The 24,568-nt window shown below is 38.1% G+C and overlaps 1 protein-coding gene across 2 annotated transcripts in view; it reads left to right on the top strand.

The window, feature by feature from the left end:
* Nucleotides 1-501: 501 nt before the first annotated feature.
* The window catches only part of iglon5 (IgLON family member 5), a 222,651-nt gene continuing 198,584 nt past the window's right edge, over nucleotides 502-24,568 (top strand). The window contains exon 1 of one of the 2 annotated variants that reach the window (XM_065298943.2): nucleotides 502-2,828. In XM_065298943.2, coding sequence (XP_065155015.1) covers nucleotides 2,768-2,828 — 61 coding nt within the window. In that variant the 5' untranslated portion in view covers nucleotides 502-2,767. The remainder of the gene's footprint in view (nucleotides 2,829-24,568) is intronic. The other variant, XM_065298942.2, reaches the window with a different exon arrangement.

Below are 24,568 nucleotides of genomic sequence, written 5' to 3'. Positions count from 1 at the left end.
AAAGACATCAACATTTTGGATGACATGGTGGTGAGTAAATTATCTGGATTTTTTTTAAGAAAATGGAATATTCCTTTAATAAACAACAATAAATGCTGAAATCATAAAACAGTAGAAATAAGTAAAGATAAAATAAGTACAGATAAAATTGTCCATGACAAACTACAGAAGAGTCAAGTTTTAAATAGGAAAAATATCGAAACTCTTTGGTTATTTTTAGCGCAATGCTAATGGTCTAATCAGATTCAATGGATTATGCTATGCTATGCTAAAAGTGGTACCGACAGACCGGTACATCAGCTGAATGGATTCCAAAACGGTAAAAATCTAATCAAATTGACTCTAGGGGAGCTGGAAACTGACCCTTTAAGGGTTGGATTAACATGCCAACATAATAAAAAGTATGAGTATGTCCAAGGCCTTAAATACCACCAAAGCTCTCAATACTGATTGATTAACATTGTTTGTTTTTTTTAAAGAACAAACTCCTAAAATATTTCCCAAACATGCTCACAAATAAGATTTCAGAAATGTGGCAGAGGAAAAGATTACCTACATTTCAGTCTGCTCTTCACACAATCATTTATTATGACATCAAAGGATTTATAATGGTGGTTTCCCACTGTCCAAACTGAAAACAACTTGCACTGACATATCTTAAAATACATCAGTGCCATTTGTTTTGCCTCAAAATGCACACAAGTAATGATTTCAGTAAGGAATGTGTGTTGAAACTAGTTTATTTCTTATTAAAACTAAGGCCTAGTCCTGGTTTAAAAGTAATACTGTAATAACCAACCCTTAGAGCAGAAGTCACATGGACTACATTTATGATGCGTTCGTTAATTTTATATCTTTTAGGAAATGTGTAAAAAATATTTTCCCTTGTTGTGTTTGACTGAAATAACAACAGTGTATGGATTTACGTTGAGATGAGTAATGTAATTGACTAAAAATAAGAGGATCTTTACAGTATTTGTGTGTGAACTTTAAAGGGGACATTTCACAGGACATTTTTAAGATGTATAATAAATCTTTGGCGTCCCCAGAGTACATATTTGAAGTTTTAGCTCAAAATACCATATTAATAATTTATTATATCATGTTAAAATTGATTCTTTATAGGTGTAAGCAAAAATATGCCTCTTTTTTGGTGTGTCTTTTAAAATGCAAATGAGCTGATGAAATGCAAACACTGATCGCCATAATGGTGGTTTGTTGAAATTGAACCTCAATTGTGCTGTCAATTAATTTCTCTTTTTCTCTCTGCACTAAATGGCAGTGCCGTGGTTGGATAGTGCAGATTAATTGACCATCACTATTATTATAATAAGATCCCCTTGTGACATCACAAAGGGTGCCAAATTTCAATAACCTATTTGTTCACATGCTTGCAGAGAATGGTTTACCAAAACAAGGTTACTGGGTTGATCTTTTTCACATTTTCTAGGTTGATAGAAGCACTGGGGACCCAATTACTTAAACATGGAAAACGTCAAATTTTCATGATATTTCCCCTTTGAAGCTTAGAGTTTACATATTGATATTCAAACGCTGTTGTCACGTCCCATCACTTCAGTCTGGACAGCAATCCGTCTACACATGACAGTCAGGAGCCGGTTAGAGCAGTACTTCAGAGTCATTGACCTTGTGGAAGTATGGTGTGAATAACCTTACCAAATGAATACAGACAAAGCACAAGTCAGCCTCAAAACCTACATCCTCACATTCTGAATGATCTGGTAAAGAATAACTACAACTGAGTGAGTGGATCATTTGTGTTATGTCAAACTTTCTGAACCTATGATATTCCTGTAAAGTACTTCTATAAATACATACCAGGCTTACCAAATATGTCTGTGCTTGAAGCATTTCAATTAGAAAAGGAAAAAAAATGAAGAAAACCATACATTACATAACTAGTAGCAGCATTTTTCAAGTCATTTCCATATCTATTGTGATGAATTGTGTTTGTGTAGCATTCATGTAGCTGGCATGTAAAAGGTCGTTTTGGATAAAAGCAACTGTTATGTAAATGTATGAAGTCAGTGGAAAATGCATAGAAATCATCCAATAAATCAAGTGTTCATTATTTCCAAAGTTTCCCTACTCAAATAACCACCCAACAGAGAACACTAAAGCTCTAATGTGCTGCTCCACTGATGCTGCTTCTCTCCAGTACCGCAGTACACTGAGCTCCCCATAAATCACCTTCTATTTATCACAGCGCTCCAGCTGTTCCCGCCCACTCCGCGCACACGATTGGCCAAGTCTCTTTCGTGGCGCCCCGCCTCCTCCATGGACCGCCCGTGATTGGTGGAGGGGCTTTCTCCTTGAGCTGTCAATCATAGGTTTCTTTCGTGCCCCGCTCTCAAACGCCTTTAACGATGCACAGTGATGCTGAAGCCCTGAGCAGTCTCACAGTACAAACGGCTTTCCAAAAATCCTCTGCGTTATATTCACTCTCATCATTTTCCGTGGATTCTCCTGACCCGAATCTCACACTCTGAGTGGGCATTTATTCTTTTTTGGCACAGGGATTTATTTTCGCGTCTTTCGGCACTTCAGGCACCAGCAGATTGTGTTGGTCTCCTTGCGCAGGGTCACTTGGGAGAAGCGACCCGTCTTTACGCACTGGGAAGATCTGTGGACTGCGGACGCATCAACGAGGAACGCTTGCGTTTTATGCGTTTTCCCAACATTCAAACGGACTGTTGCTGCAAGAACGGCCACGTAACGGTGACAAACAGTCGGCGAAACTCACAACATGAGCTGCGCAATGGTGCGACGCGCGCTCGCCGCTGCGCTCCTGGCATTGCTGTGGGAAGGTAAGTTGGAATTCCTTAAGCATTCCTTAATGCGCGCGCGCTCCCGATTCATTCTTTTGTTGGGACCTGGAGCTGAATACCAATGCGGGTCTACCTGCCAGTGAATCACGCGTGTGCGACCACGCAAGGGTTTTGCGTTCACACAGCGCGCGTGCGTGCGTGTGTTGAAATCATTGGGACAAGTGGCGCTCCACAACATACGAGTTCTGCATATCAACACTTTTCTCTCTCTCCTCTCTCTCCTCGTGTGTGTAACAGGTCAATGCATGCAGACATTGGTACATCCTGATGATAATCATTATTTTTATAATATAAATGTCCGATAATAAGCAAAAGTAAATCAGTTTAGATATTTATTTATTTGAACTAAATGCACTAAACTGTAACAAGATAAACCTTACATTGATTGTTATTTATGCATTGTTATAGTACAACATTACCTTTAACAGTAGGCCTACGTAATTCAATACAAATACAATTATTGTGAATTTTAATAATATTTTAATAATAATAATAATAATTTATTATAATATTGTTTCATGTTAATGAACAACAGTGGTGTAATGCTGTTGTTGGGTTGGGTGTTGTTGTTTTAAAGAGCCAGCAGATGGCATTGATTATTACACCTGATATTCAAGATCTTACAATCGATTAAGTGTAAATATTGGTGAAATAAATACACGCAGTTATAGGCCTGTCTGCTTAATATAAGATTTTCTCTATGAATGAATGACTCAGTACATTTCATAAGCCATAAATGTTGACATGTGAAGTGCATAATATGATTGCAGTCATAAAATGGTTTTGACAGTAAAAACTCCTTTATATAATATAAAAAAATACTTTCTCTGAGAGACATTAACACGTCTAATTACTATCTTCATTTTGTTCTGTGACTGTTGCACTTGTTCCGAAAGGTTTAATGTAAAAAACCAGACATAGCCGGCTGATTTGTATGGATCTGGAGTACTATTGTTGTATTATTGATCTGTCAGAGAATGGTTGGGCATCAGGGTGGGAATAATAGCTTTCAGTGTGATGTGAATTGAGGAATACTTGCTTTGAAATGATGTTTGATTCCACTTCTTCAGCCCTTGAACACAGGTTTAATCATTCTTACCCTGCAGGGATTGTTTTTTTCCACATAGGCGCCGGATCTCTGACAGGGAATATTATCCACGAAGCACCTTCTCATCACGGCCCAATATACATGTTAATTGAATGCCACTTATTAGAGTTCAAATCACTTGTTAGTCACAAGTAATTTTCATTAGTGAAGGACAGCGCTGCTTATGCACCGACTGATGTATGAATCCAAGAACATTTTGTATCCAGATGCATTGATGTTATCTTTCAGTGCTACACAAAAGAAAGAATTTTTGAAGAATCTGAATAAAGATTGTTCAAAGAAATCTCATATTTCGTACCCAAGATAAACTAACAGCATTACGTGACTATATTCTGAGTAAACTGTTCGTTTAACAATGCAAATCAAATGAGATGGATCCGCTCAAGGACATGCGGTGTGTAAGGGAACAGAATTGTTTTATTTGCGTGACAGCGTGTCGTTTTTTGTTGGTGGGAGGGGTGAGCGGGATGCCCTGTCTGAGAGTTTGCTCCACTACAGACTTAACACCGATGATGTTTGCTCAGGGGAAAATCTGTCTGAAACTCATTATGTTTTTTTTTCTCACAATTCAGCAGTTCTGCACAAGGGAAATTGATTCAGGCGTCTGATAATTTGATATGTACTGACCACATCATTTATACTCGCTCGCAGTTACTAGCCCATACATTTGTGTCACATTAAATTTCCATCTATCTATCTATCTATCTATCTATCTATCTATCTATCTATCTATCTATCTATCTATCTATCTATCTATCTATCTATCTATCTATCTATCTATCTATCTATCTATCTATCTATCTATCTATCTATCTATCTTGGATAGATAGTGAATCATTTTGCAATTTTGACTTTGCTGGTATGTCTTTTGGGGGTTAAAGGGTTTTGTTGGAACCTCATGTTGCTGATGTTAGCAAAACAGCTGAAATAATTTCCAGCACCTTTAACCTCCAAACCCCAAAAGTCAGAAAGACACTCAGTAATACAACGCTTGCAGTTCATCAGTCCTTACATGAAAACCAACACATAGTCATTCGTTTGTTGACCAGTAGTCAGAATTAGTTTAGAAAGGTTTTTATTGTGAACTAAAGTGATTAGAAATTTATTTGCACAAAATATTTTGAAAAAATGCGAGACTGGGCTTACTGAAATGTGAACGCACAATGAAGCCTAATCATTTGACCACACTTTTCAAAACAGAAGCATGACATTATCTTGTTTTTTTTTTCTTGATCGTGGTGTAGTCTATTAGCACTATGGTGCATAAATTGCAATGATAAAAATCATAGTAAAGTCTGTTACCATCACATTTATTTATGTAAAGCTGTCGGATCCCTGTCCTTAAAATGCATTCGATTTTCCCTGATGTTACTTTTTCAACAATGATGCATTGGTCTGTTGTGTATAGCACATCAGTATTTGGAAGATGTCTGGTTCTGTGCCCTGGTTTTGTACCTTTGAGCAGATCACATGACCCACATGTTAATTCGACATGCCACTGGCTTTCCCCTTGACCCAAACAAAGCAGATTTCAAAAAGACAGAGATTGCTATGCTTAATAGCTTTTTTGTTATCCAATGAAGTTATGTCTCTGAATGTGGCCTTGGCTGATTTTAGAGACTGTGACTGATTTTTAAAATTAATGCAATATTAAAGCAACCCTGCCTCATATCTACTGTAACTAGTCAATGTTTAAAATACATTTACATTACATTTGGCAGATGCTTTTATCCAAAGCGACTTACAGTGCACTACAAGGTAAACATTTTATGAATGAGCATTTCCTTGCGTTCGAACCCAATGACCTGTACCAATGAGCTATACAGGAACACTAAGGAGCATAAATGTTGTTAAGATTGTTATAAATGAAGATCGAGGCATTTGTTTTGTTTGTTTTCACACTCGAATGTTAATTTCATTACATTACTGTATCAATTTTCACATTACACCTTTGGGTTCACACTGCAGTAGACTTGCATCATCAACCAGAGTGCCACCAAGGGTCGTAGAAGCAGATGTTTACCACTGTAGCTGCTGTAGTAACAAAAACACAGTTTTACTATGTTATTGTTATTAAAGGCAATTGATTTTTGGCTTTACCACCAAAACTAAGCAGTGTGATAACCACAATGAATGTAAAGAATGCAACCTGGTCTCCAAAGCAGACGAGCGATTATGAGAAATATATTTCACTGTAATAAGTGTGACCATGAGCATGCACAGATGCAAATTATACGTCGTCAATTGCAGTTCGCTTCTGCGAGGATGGATTGCTTTGATACAAACCTACAGCAGAGTCATAATGATGGTGAAATGATGGTGATTTAACAGCAGCGGCATACTGAAATCGAACCCTGTTTCCTTTCTGCACTTGCGTCTGTTTTATTTTTGCTTCTGTATCACTTCAGTATATTGACTATACTTTGAATTTTCAGAACAACTAATGTAGTAAACAACAAAACAAAGGGGAACTTGTTAATTTAACACATAAAACAAACACAAAATAACTGTTTGAGACTTTTATTCATTTTCACTTTCTTATCCTTTATTACAGTAAATCATTTTTGTAATTGCTTCCTTTTGCACAATTTTTATGTCTTTCTCACTATCAGGCATTGTCTAAAAGAGAAATTCGACACACCCTGATGGTGCAGACGTAAAAATGTGATGTAAAAAAGCAGAAAAAGTATAAAAGGTATACAAAATGAAGGTGCATTGCATTTCCATTTTTCAGCCCAGATTTAAATTGGAGCTTGGGAAAGCCATGTTCAAATCACTTATAGTAAAATATTTTGCGAAATGCTGAACTCATTTATGAGTTTACAATTTACTCTTGATTTAGTTGAAATAGACAGGTCAATATGTACACTAATAATGTAAAAATAATGGGTTGGTTTAACTTATAGACGGTAAAAATGATGGACGAAAAAGCACAAAGAGCTTTTTTGAAGCCAATAGTTAGGGGGGCGTCGCCATCTTGGCAGCACATCACGGCGCATCACTCGCGGATAACCGAAAATGGGCAAAAAGGTGGGACGTGGGTAGAGACGATTATGACAATGAATTGCCTGTTTTAGTACTTTGAAGATTATGACGATTAATTGTCATTGTAATTATTTTAATGCTTTGACATTTAATTCTCATACATTTTTTGTTTTTTTTCATGAAATAATTTTCACACATTGTTGTGATTATTTACATTAAATATAGTGCTGGGCCAAGATTAATCGCGATTAATCGCATACAAAATAAAAGGAATTTGTAACATAATATACAAGTGTGTTCTGTGTGTAATAATTATTATGTAAATATAAATACACACACATTCATGTATGTATTTAAGAAACATTTACATGTGCATATATATTTATTTATATATTTTCTATAATACTATATATTCCTTTTTTTAATAAATAAATAAATAAATATATATAATTCTGAAATGTATACATGTATGTGTGTGTGTTTAAATATACATAATAATTACACACAGCACACACACACATATATTATGCAAAAAAATACTTTTATTTTGTATGCGATTAATCGCGATTAATCTTTGCCCAGCACTATTTAAATACTTTGCAAGGTTTACCTGGCAGTAAATATTAATACACATAACACATTATTTAAAAGTAATCTGATAATTTCTCATTTATACAGGCGCTGCAGCTCCCCCTTGTGTTTTTTAGAGATATGTGCAATCATTGCGGTGATCTGAAATCATCGCGATGAGGTCATACAATCGCGATGAGATGATTATTTAATCATTGGGACAGCCCTAATTATAACACAAAGGTCAACAATTTGGCAGGACATGCCTTGTATATGATTCGGACAACGGATGTGCAACAGTTACTATGTTTTCAGGAAACAGTCGTGACGAGCTAGTTAGTTTCTCCAATGATGCATCGTACTACGGTATTAAGGGTTGCATTGTTGCATGGGAACATCCAGCAAGGGTTTATTTTTAAGAGTATGTGTATCTTCTCTTATTGTGTAGTTAGTTAACATATCTTATATAGCATTTAATGTATTTACTTTTATGAGTAAACACCATACCAACAGCTTCATTTAATAGGCATATACTTGAAATGAAATACTTTTTAATAGTGTAATTAATTATAAAAACATTTTGCATACAGTATGTGCAAAATAGATTGGTGTGGACTGTAGCCCGGGCTTATACTCAAAGGTATTAAAATTATACAGTGCAAGTAATATATTGACCTCTTAAGCCATGTTTTGTAATGTCTCTCAAAAATGTTTTTAAATGATCCTCATTGAGTTTTTTTTTCTGGTTACACATTCAAGTACTGTATGTGAATTTATCTGTAATTGATTGACAGCTCTAATGATTAAGCTTCCATACATTATTGAAACCTGTGATTTTTCAGTAATGGATGACATTATCACTTCTCCTAAAGACATGTTGACAGGTTGCAGTGGTTAGTATCTGAATCTGTACATTATAACGTGCTGTCACCGTTAATGCGACACATGGGGCACACGGGCAAATGTGTATAGCCCATGTTTGCTCATCTCCCACTTCCCCTGCTGGACCAAGATTGTTGGCTGGCAGAAAAAGAGCAATGAAGTCCAACCGCTGCCAGCCAAAACAGATGCCATGTCTTTCAAAACTGGCTCTCTTTTCAAATCCAGTCTCTGAACTACAATGCAGAGCTCTCCAGGCCTGGCCCGCGAATGTTATTTGGCTCTCCGTGTACTTTCTGGAACTGTGTTGTTGCTTTTCTGCCGTCCTTTGGTATAGGACCCGATCCGCGCATCCGGTGGCGTTGACGTCAAGGCAGCGATGGGGTGGGCCGATTCGCTAGATTAATGACAAGTCACTGGGCTTCGAGCCCGGGGTTGGGCATGTGATTATTACACCTGTAGGAAGCAGGACAGACAGATGGCGTTTTCTTTGGAGATCGGGTGATCTTAAAATGTTTTTCTATGGCAAGCAGGCGGATTTGTAAACATTTTCCACACGATGAGGGAATTCACAAAGAATAAATTGTGACTACTAAAGCATTGTTCATTTGTACGCACTGTCTGCATTGTTTTGGCACCCAATACATTAAAGAAACTATGCAAATCAGACAACAATGCAACCACGGCCAAAAATTTGGGCTGAATACAATTTGCATGCAGCAATTCCCTATCTCGCAGGCCGGTTCTCGTGAGTGCTTGGATATTGGGCATGCATTAGAATACTTGTACCACTCAATCCATGAACCGAGCGTCTGAATTTGCTTTTCAAAATGCTAGACTGCTTCGCATAATGGATATATGCCATTATGATGTTCTTCTCCATCATTAATCATCATTTTTGATGAATTACTGCTGCTAGATCACTAGACACACAATGCACAAGTGTCTCTTCTAAATAAAATTAAGGTCGGTGTTGTATTGCAGCATTTTGACTTAAGGTACAGTTTAGGATGAGCATATTTGACCAAAAAAGCAGGCTTTTGCACTAAAAGAACGGAATGTGCTGAAATGTGGCACAGCTTGAATCTTTGATAAGAAGAACATTCAGAGGAACTTCAACTTTCGGTGACCTGCCTTTGATAAATGAAAGATGACAAACTTGCTGCATGTACAGGAACTCATAGGTGCAGAGCGTGTGAGGTTTAGCTTACCGCTGTGCCGATACCACTTTTTCATGTCTGATATCGATGTCGATACCAGAACCTTGAGTATCTGTCGATGGCGATCCAATACCATCTTTATCGCCCTTTAAATAAATTAAGCTGCATATAATACAATGTTGGCCGTACAAAAAGCTTAAACAGAGCTACAGAACTCAAAAGTTTTACTGTGCAACAAATGACAAATTCAAACTCAATGAAACATTGTGCAATACTGCTGCTTCATTTATATTTAAATGTTTCAAACAGGGGTGCGTTTCTCAAACAACAACGTAACTCGCTGCTGAACCAACATAGTATGATGCATAGTTGGAGAAACAAACTACCTTGTCACGACATGTTTCCCAAAAGCATAGTAACTTTGTCGCACATTCGTCGTATAAAGAATGATGGATATAGAATGCACTACATGTTTTTTTGCTTATTTTGTTTAAAAGCATGATCAACGCAAGTCTTCATATTATAATAATAAGGAACGATGCTTCTAATGACAGGTGAAGAGCTGTCGTTTCAACGACACAGCTTTGCGATGCAGTTTGCAAAGTCTGCTGGAACGATGCTTTCGGGAAACACCGCATCGGTGAACTATTCTGAAACGATAGAACTTGCGACTGTAGTTGGCTAACAATGATTTCGGGAAACGCACCCCAGACTAGTAGCAACATTTTAAGTTAGTCAGCACAAAAATTCAAAATGAGATTTAAGGTGTAACTTTGGACAATTTTAAGTGCAACTTTGTGCAAATTCATGTTGCTCAGCAAGTTGGGTTTTTCCCCCTAGTTGCCATTACAAGGTCAGTGTTGGTATTGGATCGGATTTGCGACAATACCGCACTTATATCGATACCGAATATCGTATCGGCCCACCGCTAGTTTAGCTCTTCTTTGTCTCCATAAAACAGCCACAAATATTGTCCTATTTTCTGCCTGGGATGGGACGCACCGATATAAATGGTCTGTTCCGATACTGATATTTGATTACTTTGAATGACATCTATCAATAGTGTTACTGATAGTTTTGCCTTTTACTCATTCATTCAAGTATTGTTTCATGAAATCCTAGAAGTGCAGAGCATGCAAACTTTGTTATTTTCCAGATTATACAGCAGTTGCGGCTGGCGACTTCTTTTTCAAGGGCGCACTATGCAAAGCTCAACACAACGTGTATTTAGCCTGTCATGTCAAAATATGTGTTCGGCACGTCATGTAAACTTATGTGCATCATGTGTCATGTCAAAATACATGCCTGTTGCACACGCGTCTTAAGGGTTGATGATAAAAGAGAAGCTCATGTTTGCCAGATACTCGCTTAATCTCATGTGTAATCAGAGTTTAGTGTTTAGTTAGTCTCTTGTGAGTATTTTCTGAACGTGAGCATCTCTTTTATTATAAACTGTTTCGACATGTGTGCAGCATGCATGTGTTTTAAATGATGCATGATGCACATGGTTCACATGACACTCCGAACACATATTTTTGATTTGCAACCCTCGAATAAGAAGTCACCGGCCGCCACTGTTATACATATTATAGGCTGATATATCGGTGCATCCCTAATTTATAATAAACCGTGCGGATTTGGAGATTAAACGGGTTTCCGATTGTAAAATAGATTTTGTGAGCATCTTTATGCTTACTCTTCTGCAATTCTCATTTGAGCCACATGAGCTGAACCTCCCATGCATATGTCTATGAAGACACGGCTTCACTCAAATAATAATAAAAAGGCCCATGTTTTATTTAACAGAGCAGGCGAGAGATCATTGAAGTGGCAGAGTGGAGGTACAGGCAGAAATAAGTGGGGTGAGAAGCACACCGTCCTCACTCGCACATAAATATTCTTAGCCGACAAGCAGCCATGCATGGCATGAATGCGTGTCCATATACAGGCCGAGTGTACACGGAGGATTGTAGCCCTGTGGCTCTTATATGCTAAACAAACAGGATGAATCTGAACGTTTCCAAAGAAGAATCTGTTCCAGTATACATTTTACATCATAGCTGTCATTAATTTAGTGCTGTTAATTATTTAAAGAAAATGTGATGATAGAATAATGCATTTAATCAATTTTGCTCATTGACCCTCACATCGCTGTCTATTGCATAGTCGGCACCCAGTTGCCTAGCTGCGCGCATTATTGAAGCGTATAACTCTTCTGCTTGGCCTTCAGAATAGAAAATTTAACTACAGAAACACTCAGGCTTAAAGTAGGCCACCGCCTCAATGCAGAGCATGTTTGTGAGATTTACCATCCCAGCCCGGGCCTCCTGAGACACCTTTGAAATAATTCGATCTTGGCATGATGTCTTAAAAGATGCTGAAAAACAGCGAGACATGATGCAACAGCCAAAAGCGAATGATGCATGTGTGCATTTAATATAACAATGAAAAAAGCACAGTTGTGCAAACCCAAAATGTGTAGTCAAAGATTTACAAACTTTTACTTAATAATATAATGATAATGTTTACTTAATTCATCACCCATCTATGTAATTTGACAGTCCTAGTTGATATTCATACCAATGTGTGAAGATAAATATCTTTTACAGAAGGCACAATGAGAGAATCTAATAAGGGTTGTGTGAAAGGAGTTGTGTGGTGAGCGTGCGAGCGATGTCGAAGATTGGAGTGAGGTTTTTGTCCTGAGGGACCTACATGAACGAGGGTCTTTGCACTTTCCCTGTCCTCATTACTGGAGACAAGGTGCTCGGCCAGGAATCAATGACAACAGCTTCAACACTAATGCCAGCCGTGTCTCCTAATAGACACACGTGTGTCTTCATGTGTCCTGTGTTACACCAGCGTCAGACTGCAAAACATACAAGACCCTCAGTGCACAAAGTTAATGGCGGTAATTTAATAATTAATGTTGAGTTATTATACCACAGCAGATCTGTAATGAAAGTGAAATGATGGTGATTTTGTAGCAGCGGGTATGAAAACAGAACCTTGTTTCTTTCAGTAGCAGTTGCTTGTGTTTCTATACAGCTGTTCTCACATCTAATCTCTAAACTACAGCTTAAAAGCTGTAAAAATGAGACATTTGCAATAATAGGCGTTGGAAGCAAAAAAATAAAAATATAATAATGTGGCTCACCGAAATTTAACGGGATCCTTCTAGTGCAGGGTTCCCCAAATCTTACCCTGGAGGGCTGGAGCACTGCAGAGCTCCAACCCTGATCAAACACACCTGAGCAAGCGAATCAAGGTCTTTATGATCACTAGACAATCACAGGTGGGTAAGTTTGATTAGGGTTGGATCTAAACTCTGTAGTGCTCCGGCCCTGCAGGGTAAGATTTGGGGAAGCCTGATCTAGTGCATTAGGCAATAGTAGGAAAACACGAAATGGAGTTACTTAATGAACCAAGTGGAATGGATTTGCAGAAGCAGCAGCGTGGAAGTTAAGGTTGTAGCTAAATTGTGGAACGATGTTTAATCTATTACAGCTTTCCTATAGTGGAACGGATTTGACAGTTTGGGAAGAATATTATTTCTGTAATCATTTATTCATTTTATCAGCTTAACTCATGAATATTAATTTAGTAATGTGATGTCCAACTAGTTAAATTAGTAGTTGGTACAGTTGGTAGAGGTCTCACAGTCATAGGCCCTGTCCCAAATGGCACACTCCAGACTTGTGGACTTCCTCAGAGTCCACACTTTGATGACATCATGTAGTGCAGACTTTAGGGACCCTTGACGCGAGTCCACGAAGGTGCACGGGAGTTGTATTTTGGGACATACTCGAACGTCACGCCAGAAGTAGGAAGAGAAGTTGTCGATCAGTATAAACTCCTCCCATCCGTCGTCTGATTGCTCTTTCACAAGGACTTCTGGGTTGGTAAAGTGCGTGGAGCCTGCAGCAGTGCGAGCTTTGCCGAAGAATGCATCAAAGGTGCAGAGGGGGCGCTGATGAGCACACTTCGGAGCATAAAAATGACAAATGGGACACCCTACGGACTCGTAGACTAAATGAGCACGTGCAATTTAAGGCAAAGACTGAAAGTCCACATTTAGTGCCCATTTGTGACAGAGCCAGACAGTAGATGTTTCACAGTAAAACCCCTCCCAATGCAGGCGGGTCATTGATGTACAGAATCAAAACTCCTCCCCTGAATGTGGCTCACAGGTGTTTTGCATTGAAACACCTCCTTCTCATAGTCATATGTTCCACTGTTAAACCCCTCCCCTTGTGGGCGGGTCACAGATGTTTTGCATTGAAACTCCTCCTCCTCATAGGCATAGACATTTCGCTGTGAAACTCCTCCCCATGCAGGCAGGTCACAGATGTGAAATGCCACCTCCTCACAGTGAGTGCGTTTACATGCACAGTCTTACGCCGATTATGCTTAATAAACTGATAACACGTGGGGTCATGTAAACGCGTAAAACTGTTTTCTTTAATCGGGGAAAGCTCATAAACGGCGTAAGCAAAAACCGATCGGCACAGGTAGTTTTTTGCTCATTACGCCGATTTCGCGTGGCATGTAAACACCTTAACCGGGTTTCTCACGGTTTTGTCCATGTGCGCATGTCTCCGCTTATGAAAGATAAACGTCACACGCGGAAGTAAGCGCAAAGTAACGTATAAAAGTCTCCGCTCGACTAAAGCAGTTGGCAGAGAAACTGTTAAAATAGAAGCTCATGCTACATTTACAGGTTCTGTAGACACGAGAAGAGATACAACAGTACAGCTTTAGACAGATATGCCGTTGACTTTTTGAACGACTATTGTGTACTATAGGTGGTGACGTCACTGCCTGCGAGAAAACTGATAATTTTGCAAGTCCCATGTAAACGCAGTTGTCTGCATAGCCGGCTTATTTCTGTAATAAGCAGATTTTTGATAGTTATCCGCTTATGCTGTGCATGTAAACGTACTCAGTCATATGTTTCACAGTAAAAGCCCTCCCCGTGCGGGCCTAGATGTTTTATATTGAAACCCCTCTTCCTTCAGGCAGTCATAGATTCTCTCATCACCATAGCATTGCATCACCAGCTATCTTTCACTCTCTGTGGTTGAACTGAAGAGATCGACATGCTAAATGTCGGAAGGAATGAAGGAATGGCTGTCCTTCAACGTGACGCCCAACCGATGCGCGACCAACGGCCACCGGCTGAACCAGTTTAATCCGCTTACACGCTTCCTATCCCTACCGTGTCTATATATTATAAATATAAATATTAATCTCTCCCTAGGGTTTTTTGTCCTTCTAGGATTTTTTCCCATTGGGTTTTCTCCTAGGGGGTTTTTTAGTCCCAGGGAGAGTCAGCCAACTTTGGCTTAACTTAGCACTTTACTGTACACGTTACATTGTTAATATGCTCGCTTACACGGTTTTTTATCCTTAGCCGCTATATTCTACTTCTTATACTATGTATTGATTTTCAATGTTCTCCTCTACATCTACTCATGTAAAGCTGCTTTGCAACAATTAACAATTGTGAAAAGCGCTATATAAATAAAATTGAATTGAATTGAAAATAGGAGGTTTGTGCAGCGGATTTGATTCCCACCTCTGTCTCTGACAGCTGGCAGCGTTGAACCTTGTTGCTTTGCTCTGGAGGAGGGCAAGAGAGACAGAAGACAATAAATAAGCAGTGAGATACACAAACCCAGATCAATAAATATTTCAACAGCTGCTTCCCTCACACTCTCTTCCTCGAGCAAAGAGTGTCTATTGAAGGGAAATAGAAAGGGCAAAGACAGGAACAAAACCAGTGCAGGTAAAAACATTCAACGTGGTCCAAGTAAAAACTGGAGATGCTGGAGTGAGAGTCTGGAATGATACAAAAAATACTTTGTGATGGAGAAAAGTGTTAACTTAATTTCATCATCTTATTATTTAATATGCAAACATTTTTTAGCAATAAAAACCAGATCATACAATTACTTATACTTAGCAGTGGCAGCTGGTGAATAGGGGGTGCTGGGGCGCCGCCCCCCTAAAGTTGGACAGAGAGGAAAGCTATTTTAACATGTTACCAAAAAGTTAAATATATAATGCAAATTCATACAAAATAAAATCGTTTAGTTGTACTATTTAACTGTTAGCCATGTTATCATTTTTTTTAAAACAATTAAAAATCAAAACAATGTGTGTGTGTCATGTTTGTGTGTCTGGGGCGCACCCCTAATGAGTGTCTATTTAGGTCAGTAAAAAGGATAAAAATATGTGACCCTGGACCACAAAACTAGTCATGTGGTAATTTTTTTTTTTAATTTAGATTTAAACATAATCTGAAATCTAAATAAATAAGCTTTTCATTGATGTATGATTTGTTAGGATAGGACAATATTTGGCCGAGAAAATCTGGAATCAGAGCGTGCAAAAAATATATTTACAGTAGGAAATGTACAAAATATCTTCATGGAACATGATCTTTAATTATTTTGGGCATTAAAAAAAATTATTTTGACCCATACAATTTATTGTTGTAATATATACTTAAGACTGTTTTTCTAGTTCAGGGTCACAGATATAACCGTATAACAGTTTTGCAGTACATTTTCACAGGGTCAGTATTCTCTGTTAGAGGTAAGAATCAGGATTGTAATGTTATTCCTCTTGTTAAACGTCCTTCAGGCTGGACTTGGCACTAATAAGCAGGTACTTCTGTGTATTATCCTGATAATGAGTGGCTGTTTGGCTGTGGCCAATTGCTAATAAAAACACTGCCCTTATCCAGATGGTTTGTTTCCTGGAAAAAGTCACAATTCGAGGTTACCGTGCGAGATCTGAATCTTAACAGCACGGCGCCATTATTTGTGGGGACAACAAACATGTAAATTGCTGGCGCTCGGTGAGATACAGAGCATTAGCTTGAAGCTACAAGCATTGTTAAATTCAGTGTGCCTGTAGTGATAATACACCAATAAAGATGTCTTTATTTTTTGCCGTCCATTTTCTATTTATATATTCATATATTGTTTTGCTCTAGCGCTTGTGAGATAGCTGTTCATGCTGTGAAGTTGCAGATGGGATTTTCTTGCTATCAGAAGCTGATAGTAAAAGAATATTTCACCCAAAAAATGATTATTTACCCACACTCATGTCGTTCTGTTAGTTTGTCTGTGAGACACAGGGAGAATTTTATTTAATGAAAAAGTGTTGTTAGTGTTGATTGACCTTGTTGTGATGTACATCTTTAAATTAATATAAATCTGGCATCTCTTTTTTTATCTGGAAGCCTTATCTTGGTTTTAAAGCAGTCCTTTCAGAAAAACGTTGAGTTTTTTGTTAGATTTTGCAGGGAAAAATCCTTGATCTTGCGGCACGTTTCTTAAAAAAATGCAATGGAATATGTAGGATATTTATGCAATTTTATGCCATGAAATTGTGGGAACTTGCAAAAATTGCGGGAACTTGCAAAAACTGCGAGAACTTAACACCACATAATCAGGTTAATTCATAACGTTCCCATGGTAACAGGGCACATGGCTGCGCTTGTGTTAAGTAAATGCAAAATTTTTCAAAAAAAATTTGCGCACGGAAATCTGCAATTTATGCTGCGAAAGTGCGGCGTATTTGAAAAAATGCGGCCTCTGCATAAATATGCAGACTTTGGCTTATTATGCGTTAAATCATGCGATCGCATAATCATGTTTTTCTGGAGGGACTGTTAAAGAAGACACATAAAAGTTTGTCACGGAAGTGAAAATATGACATAAAAAAAGTTATAACAGTTTACATTTTTTACATAAAAAACATAAAACATAAAAAATACATAAAAATAATGCACAAATGAAAAAAAAATGAAAGTTTCACAAAAAAATAAAAAAGGTTTGTGTAATGCTGCGTTCAGACCAGCCGCAGTAGAGGCGTCAAACGTGAGTTATTTCAATGTTAAGTCAATGTGAATACGCGTTGACGCGCGTCTGTAGGTCTCGCGGCACGAATGAGGCGTTTAGCACGACGCGGTAGACACGATTACGCCTCAAAGGCGCAATTTGAGCGTTGTCGAGGGAAACCCGGAAGTTATCAATTTAAACTCTGGCGGAAAAACGCGCCACGTTCACCACTTGCTCTAGTAGTGACGTGATTACAGAAAGCGAGTGGAGTCGCAGAAACGCCTCCCATGACGCAAATTTCCGTGTGAATGTTTTGATGACAAGAATTTCACGTGCAAATGATGCGAGTAAACTCAAAATGTTCAAGTGGCAAACTAGACGCTGTAGACGCGAATTTGACGCCTCAAACGCGGCTGGTGTGAACCCACGGTTACACTTTTAGTGGTTTTACCAACAATTGCCACTAGGTGTCAGCAGTTTGGTGCATACTCCAATGCTGCATGTCACAAATTAATAAATTACTGTCACTGCTTTATTATTACTGCTAATATTAAAACATGAAAAATACATTCTTAGACTTTTCCAACGATATATAATTTGTCAAGATACGATTAAAATGTACATGCAAAATTTTGAAGTAAACCCAGGTGTCCCGCTCACTGGACAGCGCCAGTTAAGGGTTAATCAAATTGAAATAAGTAGATCACGAAACCCATTGCTTGCTTATTTTATGGATTAGATCTTAAAGAATATAGCACAGCCTTATGGACTGTCGTACTATATTTCTTTGACAAATATATGCATCATTTTGCTTTATGTATGAGTTAAAAAATTCACCTGTTATGCTCTACTGACAAAATAACCACATATGGGTTAAAAACAAGATGAGGATCAGTAAATTATGACTTTTCAGGTAAATAATTCCTTTAAAGGCGCATAAAGACTGATTTAAGCTGGGATTAGTACATGTAAACCCCCTCTATAAAAGACTCATGGCCTTTTGTCGCACAAGCGCCGCACAGATCCCTCTTGTTGTTGCAAAAAGGGGAATTCTTCTAATCGGGATCAAATTTCACCGTGCGCACCGGTGCGATATTTCATTAAAGAAGCTGTGAGATGTGTAGGTATGTGTTGTGAAGGGTGAACGTGTGACATTTCTTTAATTGTGAGAAAGGAGAAGATCTCACAGCGTGATTGAGAGGCTGTATTACCCTAATTTGGTTGGCAGTGAGATGGCAGTGTGTTATCGCCCAAGGATGTGCCACTAATTTGGTGTTGCCGTATATTTCTCTGTCAGTGACTTGCATTCGTTATCAACAAGCAGGCACGATGAAGTTCCTTATGAGCATGACAAGATGAAGCTTCAACCGGATTGGTGTGAAGGCAGTAGTTAGCGGCACACGGGTACAGCTCTGCAGCCAGTGCGTCTTTGGTGACAGTTCAGTTCTCCTGATGTCTCCAAGTTCTGTAATGGGAAAATGTTTGCTGCATGACTGTGCAAATTTACATTACCCGCCTTCTACAAATTTCCTCAATTTTCAATTTAAATATCATTAACCAAAAGGGCAATTTTTGAGCGTCTAATTAATATCTTAATGAATTCCTTTGCATTATGTCCTGTTTGGATGAGCGAGATATTCATGGTTAATGAAATTGACTCTCGTTTTCAAATGAAAGCGCTCTTGTAGATACTTTGCTTTAACTGCACTTTATTTGGACTCCTGCCTGGACGCAGAACTTTTCTCAACTTTATATTCGTTGTTTAGTGACATCATCTAATTAGATAGTTGTAGCACTATATAGCTGTAATTTGCATAATTAAACAAGGACATTAATAATTGTAACATTAAATTGTATACATTTATTTTCTCTCCTTCGTTACATTGTTAAAAGAGAAATATCTCACCCTATAATAAATATCAGCCTATATTTTACTCCCCCCATTCATCCTAGTTTATAACTTTATTCACATATACATTTAGAGTTATAATAAATTTAATATACACTCCTGGGTCTTTCCAGCTTCATAATGGCCCTGAATAGTACCCATTTCTTTGAAGTCCATCCATCATCAGAAAAAGAAATCCATACTCCGACTCTGGTGAGCTAAGATTTGTTTTTTGAAGTGAAATGATTTGTTTCTTATTTTAAGCATACGATCGAAACGTCATGTTTGAATGTAAACACATCTAGAACTAAAATGGGGGCACGCTGGGCTTTATGTATGTATGTAAGACGATCATTGGTTCTCGTTGATCTCGTAGCTAGTCGTCATATGGGTCATGATGAAACACGCAGTCAGAAAACATGCGAGTACCAATAGAGTGCTGCAGGGATGATGCATTTTTGGAAGCCAACCTGGAAGTTAGCGAGATACTGGTTCCCTTGCCAAAGAGCCCATTCTGTTTTTAAGACTTTGGGATTGTCGCAACAAAAAAAGTTAATGACACTTGCACATTTTGTACAACAAGATACTCTTTACAGATGAATACAACTTTTAAAGAGCACCTTTAGTTATTTTGTGTATTTGGTAGAATACAATGTGTTTGCAGAGTTTATGACTGTCGTGTCCACGTTAACAGGCCCAGGAATTAAACTGTTGCCTACATTCGTGTTTTTGTTGTAGTCCAAGAAAAGAGATTTGTGTTGGAGACGATAACTCGCGTCATCGTTTACTTTGGGGTTTGTACCTTTTGCATATCGTTAACATGTACTCATACACACTTACACACCAAAGGAAATGTAAAAACGTGAATTGGATAATACGTGTTCTTTAAGAATTTTAAAGTCTAAATGTGTTTTGTAGAAATTAAAAGCTAACCTACCTGTGGGTTTACACCAGACGCGAGTTCAACGATTTGCGCGAGTATATAACATACAAAGTCAAAGCAAAGACGCGATCAGACGTGTCCTCGCGTGGGCCGATGAGAATGACGCGATATGGGCGGCGCGTTTACCGCGAAAACACGCACTATTCACCTCAAACGCGTCTTCGAGCGAAAAATTTGCATGACACAAAGTTAAATCCCGCGAGTAATCTAGAACGAGTAATGCGATGCTCCGTGTTTAGTGTGTACGTAGCATTAGGCTAAAAGTGAACCACACCACGGTCTCAATGTCATCACCACCAAGATTCCGACAACTTTTTCAAACTTTATTAAACACGTTTAAAAACAGGTTCCCTCATAAGAAATACTCTGAGGAGGAATGTTTGTTGGGCAGAGGCGGACACTACTTGAGTATTTTAAGTAAATTTTCTGTTTGTCTTGGGAAAAAGTTCACTTTATATTACAAAAATGTTTTCACTACATTCTAAAGCATAGAATCATCCTGTGTATTCCTTATATATTGCATATTCAAATTGATTTAATACCTAATAACATTAAGTTGTGTACTTTTACTTTTCTTGAGTAAAAGTACAAAAGTACTTTTTACTTAAGTAAAAGTAAAAAAATACTAGATGTTTAATGTACTTAAATGTTAAATATAAACCAAAAACTTGAAATTATGAAATGTAGTGGAGTAAAAATTATGATGATATGCTTTGGAATGTATGTTTTAAAAAAAAAACACGGATAAAATACGAATACTTAAAAAATTACTTTTATGTAGAAAGTAAAAATACTTAAGGAGAGTCTGCCTCTGTTGTTGGGTACTGTACCCATGTTGCGTTGTTTTTGAGTTCTACATGCGTGTTGACCTTTAAAGTCCTTGACAAAGTCTTAAGTCACATGTAGCATCTTGATAGCAACGCCTTTTAGACACTTAAAAAAGTCATGAATGGGGGTATTACCAGTGTATTTTATGTCATAAAATAAAACTTTTGGCTTATGTTAACCCAAGATCTTATTTAAAGGTCACATTTTTCAAACTTTAGTTGGTGTGTAAGGTTAGAGCATGAGTAATACCTGCAAATTTATAAAAACTCAAAGTTCAATGCCAAGTGATATATTCACTTTTCAAAGCCTACAGCGCACAGCCGGTTTGGACTACAGCCCTTTACTTCCTGGTTGAATGACGTCAATGGCCCTGTCCCAAATGGCACACTCCGCACTTGTGGTCCTCCTTAGAATCCACACTTTGATGAAATTATGTAGTACAGACTTAAGCGACCCTTGATGCGAGTCCACGTGGGTGCACGGAGTCGTATTTTAGGACAGACTCGAGCGTCACGCCAGAAATAGGAAGAGAAGCTGCCCGTCAGTGTGAACTCCTCCCCTCCGTCGTCTGATTGGTCTGATTGCTCTTTTGCAAGGACTTCAGGGTTAGTAAAGTGCGTGAAGCCTGCTGCAGTGAAGGCTTTGCCGAAGACCGCATCAAGAGGGCAAAGGGGGCACTGATGAGCACACTTTGAGAGATGGGACACCCTACAGACTCGTAGACTAAGCGAGCACGTGCAATTTAAGGCCACGAGACCGAAAGTCCACATGAAGTGCGCCATTTGGGACAGGGCCAGTTTTTGACTAAACTCCGCCCACAGGAATACATCAGTCACCATCTAAGCTCAAACAGCTCTGGCTAAGCTGAGCTGCTAGTCGAATCACAATACACTAAACTAACTACACAATCAGAACTTGTTACGTTTTTTTGAAGGAGGGAATTCATAGAACAAGGAAGACATCAGACCGTTTTGAGGACAGTGAAAACAGCACTACAGAGATATGTAAATTGTGTAAAAATTACTGTGTTTTTTTACACATGAAACATGAACACTTTTGCACCATAAACACAATCAAGGCTTCGAAAACACAGGAAAAATTTGACCTTTAAGGAGTTTAACCAAAACCCTATTGGAACGATGGAACCGTAAGTACTAAAATGCAAACTCAAATACAAAAATATGTCATCCCCGTGGCACTCTATGATCATCCTGCATACCGACGTGAAGCTGGCCTGATGTATTGATCACTAAATATACTTAAAATACAAATTATTTTCTCTCATAAACAATAAAGTCACATTCATCCACATTCTTCCTACTTGAAATGTAAACTTAAACTCAATCTATACAGAATTTACTTAAACTTCACACAAAAAACAACAACATTTGTTCAGTATCCATTTTCAATGCAGTTGATAAATTGAAACGTACCGAGCCCCTAAGGTGACATTGGAGTAAAAAAATCTATAGTTTAGTTTCGTGTGCTCATATGAAACTTTCATGTGGAGAACTTTTTTTTTAAGTTTAGTTTCGCGTGCTCACGTGAAGCTATCGCGCGAGCACGTGAAACTATCGCGTACTCACCTGAACCTATCGCGTACTCACCTGAAACTATCACGCGCGCACATGAAAGCGAAAGTTTCACGTGCGTTCGCGATAGTTTCACGCGAGCACGCGATAGTTTCACGCAAGCACGCAAAACTAAACTTAAAAAAAATCTGCACATGAAAGTTTCACGTGAGCACATGCAAGTTTCACGTGAGCACATAAAACTAAACTTTATTTCATTTTTTTCTCCATGTCCCCTTAGGGGCTCCGTAGAAACGAACACTAGAGGGAGCTAATAATTTTGCTAATTGGCCAATGACGATAATCTCAAAATAGACGATACTTTTAAATAGGACAAAGACCTTTATATAACTCTATTTCTGGAATGAACATTAAATAATATGATACGGATATGGAGGAAATTATTTTGGTATCTGACAGGCTTAACAGGTATACAGAGAATGTAAAAGCCCCAATAACAAGCGGTGTCATTCCTCTCCTATGACCTTTACATAGGCCGCACTCTTTCAAATTCATTAACCAATAATGAGAACTTTACAAAGGCCAATTAGCTGCTTAATGTTGGGAAAACTGTCATGATGCAGTTGAGATTTTGCTGACAAGTCAATGATCCACTCGATACAGTCCAGTTTCTATACTCAGAAAGAGATTATTTTTTGCCGAGATTTGCATTTTGATCATTTTTGACATGTGATCACAAACTTTCTTTTTTATATTTTATCTGCCTGTCAAAACTTTCAATGGTTCTTGATCTGTTTACCCAAGACCTCTTCATTCAGGCATGGGCATTGTGAAACCGATTCGATCAGGTAGACTTGAGAGATTGAGGGCAAGATCCATCACGCTTAGCTTGCATTGACAAAATGACATTATGAAGCACACTCTGCTGTAAAAATAAAGATTCAATCCATAGTGTCTCAACAACTACTGACAACACATGGCTTGTTGCAAACAATTTAAATCTGCAGCGCTTCAGGAGCGATCATGTTTCTGTTAAGTAACAGAGCTGCAGTATGTAGAAATTAGTGATTTGGGGTTGCTGCCGAGTATTTCTTTTGATAATAGACATAAATTATAACAAGGTTGTTTGGAAGTGAGCCATTGAGAACCATTACAAACTTCATTGTTGTAAAATCTAATTTACCTCAGGAGTGAATAACATTTACATCCAGATGATTATTCAGCCCAAACCCAACGAGTAGTCTATAGTGAGTCAAATTTACTGAAGAGAAACTGTGCCGTTTTGTGTCTGTCACTTGAGTTGAAAGTTGTTTTATCTACTTTATGCTCGTTCTTTTTATTTGCCGTGTGTAGATGATCTCCTGCTTTGAATGTACAGTAGGGGTTTTCAATTTCGGTGATTTGACTTCCTGACTCAATTCTCTGAAATCTGATTCTGTGACCCCGATCACCCTGTAATGATTTATGTTGCCATAATTGCAGATTGAGATGTTATTTCCCGATTAATTACTTTTCAGGGACGCTATGAGAAAAACTACAACCTGCCAACTATGCAGGCTGCTTACCTCCTTCATCTGAACTGGATTGTAGTTTCTGATGGATGGAAGGTTGTATTTAAAAAAAAAAAAACTTTTGCATAGTTCACCTTTATATTGGAAATGCAGAGTTAATTTAGAGCTGATTTTTTTTTTGTCTTTTTTCAAATCAAAATCGCAAGACATCTAGCTAACAGTCTTTATTTTAAAATGCGAGGATGCTATATCTTCTAAAAGTCCCACTCCGGCCATTTCTCCACTGTCTTTAATATTATAATGCATTACTTTTAAAAGTAACTTTTCCCAACACTGTTAATAACGTCACATCACTGCGCTCACGAAGTGCAAGCTAATCACCTGACAAATTTAAGAGCGTTTAAAACAGTGTTGCCTAGTGATGTTCACTTTCGAAACACCGCTTTATGAGTCTTTGAAACA

This window comes from Paramisgurnus dabryanus, chromosome 13, assembly GCF_030506205.2.
Source record: "Paramisgurnus dabryanus chromosome 13, PD_genome_1.1, whole genome shotgun sequence".
Classification (NCBI taxonomy): Eukaryota; Metazoa; Chordata; class Actinopteri; order Cypriniformes; family Cobitidae; genus Paramisgurnus; species Paramisgurnus dabryanus.
Note: the sequence above shows the minus strand (reverse complement) of the source record. Positions and strands in the feature narration are given on the sequence as shown.